Below are 12,343 nucleotides of genomic sequence, written 5' to 3' on the forward strand. Positions count from 1 at the left end.
TGATTGTCCTTCATTATTAAGGTAACTTAAAAAAGTTTTTTTTTTTATCAATATATTAGACTAAATTATCGATTTTTAATAACTTATATTTTTTTCAGAATTGACATTTATTATTTTCAAATTAACGAACTTTTTTTGATAATTCGAAAACCTTTAAATAAAAAAGATCAATAAATAAAGTCGAAATGTTAGCAAAATTCAATGATACTGTGATCGTAGCTATTTTGTCTATTACCCGTGATCCTTTATGTATATAAATAATAAAAATTAATTGCCCTCTGATGAAACTTTTTGACTGCGTCATAACTGGCCTTTTAAAACTCATAATTGTTATCAACAAACAAAACTAATTTATTTGACATCCATATAATTCAAAAATCCAGAAATCCACATCGACCCTATTTTATTTCCACGGACAAATCTGTCATTCCATTTTAATTTAAATGCAGCATATTACGTTTTATATTTAAAAGGGCATTTAATGGCAAATAAATCTATCTCCTGACTCCTGACCCAAATTTCAGTTCTTGGTACAGTACTCGGTAATTCGATTATCATCATCACCGAGTTCAATCCTGTGTAAAATAAAAAAAGCTCCGGCCGTTTCAGTTTTCGGTGAAATGTGAAAGTGCATGCCGGAATGTTGGATAAAAATGATATAAATATAAATAAATTTTTACCATTTAAACTCATTGAGTCGTACTGTTCAGTTTGAAGCGGCTCTCTATAAATAATGGGGTCCATCCCCGAGAAGTCAGCGACAGTGCCCGTGTACAATTCACCGTCGACGTGCACAAATGTGCTGTTTTGCTGGGGGTCGTATGGACACAATGCTTGACCCGCCTTTTCACTTGCCATCGTATAATTTCCGCTGTGTACAATGTAGTCACGGCACATCGGCTTAAATGCGTTTGTCGCACACACTAAAAGATTCGACGTACTTGTTTTTGCCAATATCCTCACATAATTCTGGCAATTCTCCTCGTCTTTTCCCTTTACAACGCACATTTTAACGTCTGTATCCGAGGAGTACCACGTCAGCCTTTGCTGCTCCGTCAAGTCCGTCAAACTCAAATTATGCACCAGGTTTCTGAAAATAAAATTTATTTATTTTATTTTTTATTTAGTTATTAAATTTATATGCCAAAGCTTAGCCGAATGACAATAATACAAAATTTAGATATAATTAATGAGAAATAATTAAATAGTGTAGTTAGATAATAAAGCAGAAACATTATAGTACAATGCAATACAATAAATTAAGTAAGTAACATATGAGTAGAATCAAATACAAAAATTAATTTAATTAAAAAAATTATTTGTCTATAAAATAAATTATTCTAATCTTGACCAAACAAATTTAAATAAAATTCTTTTTTCTATCTGTGGAATTTTTTTTATGGTTAGTATAAAAAACATTAATTAAAGTTAAAAAGATGCTTTACCGAGCCCATAACCTGTTGAAATTTAATTTTAAAACGGCAATTATCAAAATTTAACTGGGCCCATAACTTAATTGCATTTAATTTTACTTAAAAATTTTGTATTATGAATTCGACTAAATAAATCAAAAAAATAATTAATTTTTAAACTTTTATTATATGGAACTTTATATTTAAATTAATTTTTTTCTGATAAAGTTACGAATAAATTAAAATTTTAAATTAGTTTTTTTTTGCTAGAAGAATTTTGATTACAGTTTTTTAAATTAAAAAAAACCATTCGGCAGCCGAAATGGAAGTAGATTTCATTTTATTACGTATCAATCAAAATGAAAATTGAATTTTAACGTATGATTTTTATTGTAATTATTACAATAAAAGTTTTCTAATGAAAAAAATTAAATAAAAATTTTATAAAACGAATGCAATAGCAAATTTCATAATTGGCATAGCGGAATAAGACATAATTTTCAGACTACACATATGATATGGTACTCAAATTGAAGCTTATTTAAAGAGATTTCAGATGAAATTTACAGAGATTCAATAAGTTATCCCATTCAAAAGTTATTCGATTAAGAAATTGAAAAATATGAATTTTTATGATTTTGAAAATTTTTAAATCCTGGAATTTCTAAATTAATTGACCGATTAAGCTCATCTTCGAACTTGACTTCGGTATCTATCTGTAGAATAAGTATGTTGAGTTGGGTAAAGATCCGTTGAAAATTGGCGACGCTATCGTCGTGACAAGCCGAATTGTATTCATTTGTTTATAAAATAAATTATTTTAATCGTGACCAAACAAATTTAAATAAAATTCTTTTTTCTATCTGTGGAATTTTTTTTTTATTTTTAATATAAAAAACATTAATCAAAATTAAAAAGAAGCTTTACCGAGCCCATAACCTGTTGAAATTTAATTTTAAAATGACAATTATGAAAATTTAACTGGACCCATAACCTAATTGCATTTAATTTTACTTAAAAATTTTTTATTATGAATTTGATTAAATAAATTAACAAAATAATTAATTTTTAAACTTTTATTATATGGAACTTTACATTTAAATTAATTTTTTTCTGAGAAATTTATAAATAAAGGATTTTTTTAATTAGTTTTTTTTTGCTAGAAGAATTTTGATTACAGTTTTTTAAATTGAAAAATTGTTTTTGAGGATTTTAAAAAGTGTACAAATTCTCTTAAGAAATGCAACACAGTCAATAAAACGAGTGGACAATAAAAATTTTAATATTACCGACTGATAATAATTTGAAATTTGGATAAAAGTGAAGGATAAAACTTCTTTGATTAAGAATGTTAAGCTAAGAAGATAAATAATTTTTCTGTTGTTAATTCTCCTAAAAAATTGTTAAATAATCATAAACTATGAAATAAAAAATTATCTCGGATTATCCGATTGAACTCGCTTGAAGCAACTAAAACTTTAAAGTATTCGCACCCATCCATTTAAAATCCTATAAACTTTCAACTTTAAAGCAAAAGCCAACAAATTTGTTCATTTTCGGTTGCAGAAATCTATCGAGTAGTAAATGTAAGTTTAAATGAATTTATAATAATCTGTGGTGAGTTAATTTCACTTGAATTTTAACTTGGGGATGAAGAACTGAAAAGTAACATTGAAAGTTTTAACGAGATCATTACAAACACGTTGAAATCCCGGTGAGTGGACGAGGGAGTAACGACGACCATTCTACTCGTACAAATTCAACAGTCCTTCAAAAAGTTGATATGCTCACGTGTTTTCTTAATGCTAACCAGAAACATGCCTTTTAATTAAGTTTATATAACACAATTTCACTTTTTTTTTTTTTATTTTTGTCTCATTTATGTTGTTATATTTTTAAACAATTAAATATTTATATCACATTATACTGAGACTATAAATAACGATACCGGTTTTTAAAATTCCATTTCTCGAGATAATCTAATGATAATTAGCAAAGTACACCAAGTTTTGTTTTGTTTTGGATAATATGAATATAAATATAATCATAATTTATATTCTGAGAGACTGCTACTGTCTCTAGTAACTCTACAAAATGAAGAATAAGAAGAAGATGGTGGAGGAAAAAATTGCGAGCTTAAATAATATAATTACCGTCCGCCAACAAGAAGGTAGTTTCCATCTCTCAGCACCAGCCGGAAAAAGTCCGTGTGCGTTTCATTTCCAGTAAACCTGAATACATCTTCAGCACCTGTAATACAAACAAAAAAAATATTATTACTTGCGGTAATTATTATGGTTACCTTTAATTGTAATTATACATTTTAAAAAATACATTTTTGTCTGCAGTTGTGAAATTAAATTCATTTTATGATTAATTGTTATCAACATAATTAATGAACTACTACACGGAAAAATTTTTTAGAAAAAATTACAATTGTCTAAAATTTCTTTTCCGTGAAGAGTAAAACAATATTATTTAATAAAAAATCATTTCAGAGCAATATTCTTTCAAAATTGATAACTACAGAATGTCAATACCAATTATTGAATATTGCAGTGAAGTATTTACAGATTTATATTTAATAGAATACAAATAATATGAACTATTTTCGATTGGAATTGACCATCACAATTTTTTGAAAGAACTAAAAATAGCACATCGGTTTTGTTATTTGACCACGGGTACTTATAGAAATAGATATTTACACAGAAATGAAATCCAAACACATCAAAGAAATTTGATATGTTGTAGACCAAAGCTCTTAACCAAAAAGAAAAAAGTAATTGTTATTAACCATGTTGTTTTCGAAAAATGAAAATATCACATTTCATGCATTTGATAAATTTATTTTCCACAATTTTTAATATTTATTTATTTATTTATTGCAAAAGAACGCCGATCGGCAGTATACACAGACAAAAAGGTTCACTTGAGCCAAGAAAATATTTTTGTTCCTAATTATTTTCTTAGGCGAAAAAAAATTTTTTTCTTTCACTAGAAATTTCACTTATTCCAACAAAATTAATTCTCTTGCTTTAAGAAATACATATCTTGATCCAAGAAAATTTATTTGTCAATAAAATCTTGTTGTTTTAAGAAAATTCAGCCTCTTGCTTCAAAAAATTTAGTTCTTGATAGAAGTAAATTTTCTTATCTCGAGAAAATTTCTCTCTTGCTCCAAAAAATTAAATATAAAGATAGAAGTAAATTTTCATTAATATTTTTATTGATTAACATGTCAAATGGGAAGACAAAATAATATTGAATCATTTTTTTTCATTCGATATGTATAATTGCACGCTAAAATAATATAAAATGGGTATCAAATATTCAAGAGAAAAATTTTCTCAAGGTGAGAAAATTTTTTTCTCAGCTGAAGTAGGCGGCGCTGCTTCTCTAAAGTATCTAAAAATCTTTATCAAATATAAAAATTTATTGTATCAAGTATTTATGATAATTTGAATTGAGAAAAAATTACTTTGACCAAGAATAGAATTTCAAGAAAAATTTTTACTTCGGCCAACACAACTTCGGTCTTCCTTCAGACACCCGAAAATTTTCTTGAGCCAAGAATTTTGTTCTCCAGTCAAGAAATTTTTCTTTCTATATACATTAATAGTAACAATTATATATTTTAAGTGATGTTTGAATTTAATATAAATAATATTAATTTTAAATATTATTAAAAAATGAATTTAACTCTCAAAGTAATTTTTTTCCGTGAGTAAATTCAAGTAGGGAGGTGTAAAATTTAAAATTATTTTTGTGATAACTTTTAAAAAGGAAAAATTGTTAACTTGTTAACTTAAAAATTGTAGAAAAATAAAATTTATCAGGTAATGGATTTGCTTTTTACCTCGTAAGTAATATCAAACTCAAACATAATTAAATTTAAAAAAATTGAAAAGTTTTCAGTAGAAAGAGAAATTGAACAAACAGAAAAGAGGAGTAAATCTTTAGACAGTCCTTTTACGTTAATGAGAAAGCGGTATTGACATTTATGTAGTTACTAATTACTGATTAATCTAAATGATAATCCTTCGTTGTCAATTCTTCAAAAATAAAAGTTGTTGGTGAATTATTCAGGAGCAATAAAGGTAGCGCGAATAATAACGAAAATAAAAATATGTGTGACATTAAAGTGGTAATATATTAAAAGTAACGATAAGAATCATGAATATGGAAACAATATAATGCCCGTTTAATTTCCGGGGCCAATTGCAGAGTAGAGAGTAGGTCACAAATTTAGTAAAACTTTATTTTCTTGGTACTACACTCCATTGCAATGTCTGTCTGTGATGTTAATTCGTTTTTCTGGTGAGCCAACTACCATACCTAGTACCTTCTACCGACAACTACTTTCTTCAATAATATCTTTCCTCCGTCTGACCTTAATTACATTAACTTGGCGCTAGCATTCACCCTCTCGAAGAGCTTTAAAAATCATTACTTTTATTTTATCACAACTTTCAACATTTATATCATCATCATTATCATCATTGTTATTAATAAAAAATAATTATAATAAATTCCGCCTACCGTCGAGTTACTATCAAGGAATTTTCAAAGGGTGAAATTTAATACCCACTTAAAGTTACGGAAAAATACGCCGATATTTTTGCGATAAAAAAACTTTTTTTTTCTACACGGAGAGAAATTTATAGGAACCTTTCCAAAAATTATGGGAATGATTCCTATAATAAAATGATCATTACAGGTATCAATCCTATGCTCATTATAGGAACCATACCCATAATTTATTGGAAATATTCCTATACAATAATGGAATAGCTTCAATATATTATGGGAATGGTTCCTATAATATTATAGGAATGGTCCCTATATTGTTAAAGGAATGGTTCCTATAATATTATAGGAATGGTTCCTATGATATTATGAGAATGACGCACATAATAATAGAAAATGTTTAAGTTCATAATAATGGAGCAATCACATCAAAAATATAAAGTAATTATTATATATTTTTTTGCTAATAAATTTTTTTTTGTAAATAAAACTTGATCTTTCACTAGAGTGAAAAAATTTCTTTTTCATAATTTTTATTCACGTTTTTACTTAATCTTAAATTGTTAATTCTAATTCAGTTTTAATTGTGTTAGATAATATTAAAAAATATTTTAGCAATTCTAAAGTTTCTCTAATAAAAGGGATATTTTCTCACTATACAATTAGACGAGCAAGATATGGAAATTCATTGTTTATTTTTACAATTTCATTTTATTTTTAAAACAAATTATTTATTCACAATACATAAGTTGAATATTTATTAAATCCACCTTTTGGGTATGTAACTTTTATCATTTATATGAACAATATTACTTATTTTACATATTTCAAATGATGTTATTGGGAAGCAAGTAAAATTATCGAAATTACTAATAATTTCAAGTGCTTCAAAGTGGTCATCGAAGTCACAAATAACTTGTAATGAGTTGTAATGATAAATATCTCAATATTATTAGGCATCATCACTATAATATTATGGGAATGGTTCCTATAATATTACAGAAATGGTTCCTATAATATTATAGAAACTACTCCTATATATTATAGGAATCATGCCGATATTACAGTTATAATTATAGGTATCGTTCCTATAATTATAGGAACCATTCCCATAATTATAGTAACATTTCCCAAAAATTATGGGTACAATTTCCATAATTTAAGTAATCGCTCCTAAAATGGTATAGGAAAACATTTCATTAAAATTATAGGAATAATTTCCATATATTTCTCTCCGTGTAGGCAAAAAATTCAATTAGTACAAAATTGTAAATATTTATCAATATTGATAAAATATCGTTTGATAATTAACAAATTAATTAGACAGAATATGCTGACAATAAAATGAAATAAAATAATAAAATTGACCTCAATAAAATTTATCCTCGTGTGAATACTAAAAAGCAAATCGTGTAATGGAAAGAAAATTCCAACTGTACAACGAAAGAAACATCCCACAATGTTAGACAGAAGTTATAGTTTCTACAGCCCCTAAAGTTCCAGCTATTCCAGAATTCATATCTAATCTAAGTTTACACTAGCAATTTAAACGCAAGTCCATTAAGCTTAAGCTCCGTGGAAGTTTATTATTTCGCACCCGAAAAAATCCGAAAACAAATTTCTCACCAATTATACTCAGCAATGATGTGATGTAGAGATATGTACAGTGTGTTAATAAAAAAAAAAGTAACATTTCAATCTAGATATCTCGGTCAAGAATCGTTACGAACGAGGACTAAATAATTCAACAGATTCAATAGCTGTCAGTATTGTTTATCCGGTCATTTTATCGTGTCACCGAATTTTTATCAGAGATTTTTCTATTTGATACCGCGCACAATTGAATTAAATCCTCATATTGACAAACATTTTTTCCAAATATGTAAACAGAAAAAAAAAAAGTTTCTATACTATCCAGAAATTTTTTACCACTCTAGTTTGTTGATTGATTAAATTAGTAACTCTAAAAAAATGTCGGAAAAATTTTTTAGAATAAAAAAAAAACCATATAATTACGTCGAGAACCGAACCCTGCCCTCCCGCGTAAAAGTCCGGCGGTTTTTGCTCGTCGCCAATGTCTCCCAGGTGACCTGCCGCAAATGGAATAAAAAAAATTATATTCATGAACTAGAGGTAAAATAGCACCAGAAAATCGACAAATTGAATGAATTTCATTTTCCAAAACTTTTTGTGACAACAACGAGAATTTTCATCAGATAAAAATGTTGTTTAAACAGCAAGGCGGTGTTAAAAAATAAAAACAATAATCCCGGATGATGGATCGGGTGTCGAATCAAAAAACCAAGACATTTATCTGATAATTTTGTCAGGGTATTAAACGATCACGAGATTGATTAAGATGAGGTACACGTCACAGTATGAAAGGGGATGGAAGGGCGAGGACTAAGCTACTACAAGTTGAGCGTTATACTGTAGGTTCTCCTACAACAACTACTGCTATAACTAAAACTACAACTACAACTTCAGCTACTAGCATCAGGGGGACAAGATGAAGACGAAGATGTCAAGGATGTTAGGATGCGCGTGGTCGTAGCAATTTCAGTTGGTAAGTTTTGTCGAGGCAGAGTTCCTCGATTTAGAAAATATCGAACAGCAAAGTTTCCCTCTGCCCTGCTCCTCAACGGTTCACTTAACTTCACAACATCTCCATCTTATTCACTCCCCACTCGTCCAAGTCTTTCTCATTTCTCCGTATCTTACCCATCAGCATCGCCCACCAGCTCACCCCTCGAATCGCACTCCGGGTCACACTTTGCTTACTCTATCATTCCATTACTCTATCATCCCATCTCCTTCTCCTCTCCTCCCACAGCCTACCCTCTATTTACCCCATCAGAGTTTCTCTGGCCCCCTCGCTAAAGTCACCCCAAGGTATACTGTTCGCCCCGCTAGCACAGGGTGGTTTTGCCCAACGCCAATTCTCCGCGGCGCATCGTGTGCCTTTCCAAGTCGCGTCTCGACGCTTCTAACTTCGATTGGACTCGCGTGCTTGTGTATATATGTGTATATATTTATGTACCTGAGTTGAGTAGTCGCATAGAGAAACTAAAAAGAGTAAAGCTCTTTCTCATTCTCTCTTTCCTACGGTTTATATATCGTGCATGCGAAAGCTTGCGAGTCGGCGTATTAATAATGTACCTGAAAGCACCCCGTGTGTTTCGTAGAAACGTAATCTGTTCTTCTATTTCACGTCATTCATTTTTCTCGGTCTTACTTTTACTTGGCTTTTACTTTTCTAAAAAACTCGCCGCTTTTCTTTAATGCCTATTTTAAATGTTACATTTTTATTTTGGGTTTTAAGGCATTGGTTAGATTTCTGATTTCATTTTTTTCGATAATTTTTTGTCTTTATCAGAGTTAGTAATTTAATGAAATTTGTTTTTGTAATAATGTAGAAGGAATTCTTGATATTTAATTATTACACTGTAAAAAATTTTTAAAGAGAGAAAATATATATTTTTATTCGAAAAATAACCGAGTACAGTTTTTGGATTGAAATGAATTAAAATTTATTTCTTTTATCAAATTAAGGAAGTTCGAGCGTAACTAATGAGTCAAAATAATGTTAAAATTTTTTTTAAATTTTAGTTTTCCCAATATTCGTCAAAATTCTTTATTTTAATTTAAAATAATTTACTAATTTATGATTTTTACTTATTTAATAAATGTAAAGTAATAAAATGACTTTGGTATTTATTACTTGCCGGAATAAATAAACAGATTTGGCAATAGCGCGCGTGATTATACCCATAACTGAGACGTGAATGTGTGAGTTAAACATTACTCTCTCTGTAACTATATTTCGATCCTTTTCTTTTTTCTCAGCTGTTGACGCGATGTTGTCAAATCTTTATTCGAATAAATGGCTAACGATAAACGAGTTACAAACATAAAATTTGACTTTAAATATTTCAAAAATTATATCGGTAATGTATTATTATTATATTGTTTTTATGTTTAGCAATAATCCACGTTTCTTGTGTATAGTTTTTTATCTGTTAAAGTTGGGAGGTTAATATTGAAAAAAATAATTAAAGTCCCGACAAAAGTTTGTCCGCCATAAGAGCCCGTGTATAAAGAGATAAAATATGTGATTTTTAAAATTTAATATCTAAGTAACTAAACGGCGAATCTTTTTTAAATTTTGGGATTAGATAAATAACGTATTTATTTATACGTATACTTAATTTCAAATCTCAAAGTTGAAAATTATTTTTTACATTAGATTCGCTCGAACCTCCTTAAAGAAAAAGGTAATATTAATTTTTGAATCTCTAAATAAGTTTATAATTTTTAAACAAATAAAAACTATTTTTTTTATTTTTATTCAATTAAAAAAAAAAAAGAAAAATTTACGCCGCGGAATTTTATTATTAAAATAAATAAAATTATTCTCGTAGTGAATTTTGATCGGTAGAGATTAAATCAATTAAAAGTTATATTTGCATATACTCTACAAATTATTTACAGTTTTAATATTTATTATCAGTTAAAGATTATTAAACATAATTTATTAAATGATGATAAATATTTATTTAAAGGTAAAAAAATCTTAAGTTAAATTTAATAAATTGTTTCCAAATAAATGAATTTATTAGAATTTAATAACTTGTTCCATCAGTGCGAAAATATAAATATTGGAAGATCAAACGGAAAATGTAATTGCAGATTGAAATTGAACTTTTTCATATTTCTAAACGATAGAATATAAACTTTGAGCTTTGAACTATGAACTATGAATATAGGAAAGTATATATTTAATTAGATCCACATTTCAATTTTTACTTCAAAGAGATCTTTCTCATATGTGCACATAGTTTGATCCCGAGTGTACCAAAGGACTGAGCAAACCTTTTATACGCAGTATGTCATTCTATCCTCACCTACAGAGACTCCGGGTATCAAAAATTAATTTACTCTCGGTGGAATCCTTTGTAAGTGTGAAAATAAAATAAAATTTATAGTTATTTAAAGTTTTGGAATTTCCGCAATTTTTTATTTTAATAAAAACTTTTACGGATAAAATTGATAATCTTTTAATCTATCAAAAAATTTAAATAAAAAAAAAAGTAAATTTTCTTATTGAAAATTGTATTGAGCCATTTAGAACTCAAATTTTATGTTATATTCAGTATTACAATAACTAAAAATTCAATCAGCCTTTTCATGATTCCTTAGCATAAAAAGTTAGAAAAATGCCGTAACTGGATACTTTATTGAATAGTTAATTTAATAGTAGCGTTATAATACTAGTAAAGATTTGCCGTTTTGATATAATATTTGAATAGATTCTATTTGAGTATACAGTGATTTAAATACAAAGATGTATAATACCGTAGATCGCGTACACGGTGAATTGAATTTTACATTCTAAAACCACAAGTTTCGACATTTCAATAAGATTCTGCCCGGGGAATTGAGTAAAGCGGATTTGTGTACGAGTATAAAAAAAATAAAGTTAAGAATAAATAAAGTAAGGAGGAAAGAAAGAAATAAAGGAATGGAAGTAACCAGGGGAGAGTTCTGGGCTGAAAAAATAGGGAAAAAGCTCTGTTTTTCTGGTCTGTACCAAGGGGAAAGAGAGAAACAACGCAAGTCAAGTAAATACAACATTCTATACCAAGAATCAAGACATTTTCCCTCAGGCAGGAAGTGGAGCCGCAACGGCTGCAAGAGTTTGTTTGGAGTTGGATTTAGAATGGGTCTAAACTTCGGTTGGAGGTCGTACTACCTTACTATCTCACCCTCTAATGGTCTGACAGTATCGCAACACTTCTACTCAATCTCGCTGCCCACTTTGTGTCTATTTTCCAACAACACACATAACATATACAACATATATGCCAAGAACACACTGAATTGTTTACGAGTCTGCCGAGTTTTCCTCCTGTAATTACTGCTGCAAAATATTATTTCAACTTTTATTTTTATTTACAACTCTTTCTATTTTGTAATTACAGTTCGCGGAACTCATAAATTTTTATTGAATGCTTCATTCGGGAATATTGCTCGGGTAAATGCAAAAAAGTTTGCTGGAAAAAAAAAATAATGGAACAAATTTTTTTTATTTTACTGGCGCCGAGAATCGAACTCCGCTCGCCCGAGTAAGAGTTTTGCGGTTTCGCTCGTCACCAGCACTAAAATTGTGACCTAACTCGGATCGAAATAAAAAAAATATAGTAATGTAGTGGGTAAAATAGAGACAAAATATGCCGGTTATTACCAAATTTCGGGCCTTTAACCTTTAAAAATTAATTTTTATAGTTTTTTTTTCGATGAAAATTGTATTGAAAGCATTTTCAGTGAATAAATATTTGAATAGACTGGTCAATAAAAAATTAGAATTAAACGATAGAACGCAGATCGGATAAATGAATAGA

The 12,343-nt window shown here is 28.5% G+C and overlaps 1 protein-coding gene across 2 annotated transcripts in view; it reads right to left on the reverse strand.

The window, feature by feature from the left end:
* The window catches only part of LOC123259814 (semaphorin-1A), a 166,667-nt gene that overhangs the window by 12,560 nt on the left and 141,764 nt on the right, over nt 1–12,343 (reverse strand). For both annotated transcript variants that reach the window (XM_044720530.1, XM_044720529.1), the window contains exons 3-4: nt 3,566–3,662; nt 681–1,090 (exon numbers count right to left, since the gene is read on the reverse strand). In XM_044720530.1, coding sequence (XP_044576465.1) covers nt 681–1,090; nt 3,566–3,662 — 507 coding nt within the window. The remainder of the gene's footprint in view (nt 1–680; nt 1,091–3,565; nt 3,663–12,343) is intronic.

This window comes from Cotesia glomerata, linkage group LG2 (assembly GCF_020080835.1).
Source record: "Cotesia glomerata isolate CgM1 linkage group LG2, MPM_Cglom_v2.3, whole genome shotgun sequence".
Classification (NCBI taxonomy): domain Eukaryota; kingdom Metazoa; phylum Arthropoda; class Insecta; order Hymenoptera; family Braconidae; genus Cotesia; species Cotesia glomerata.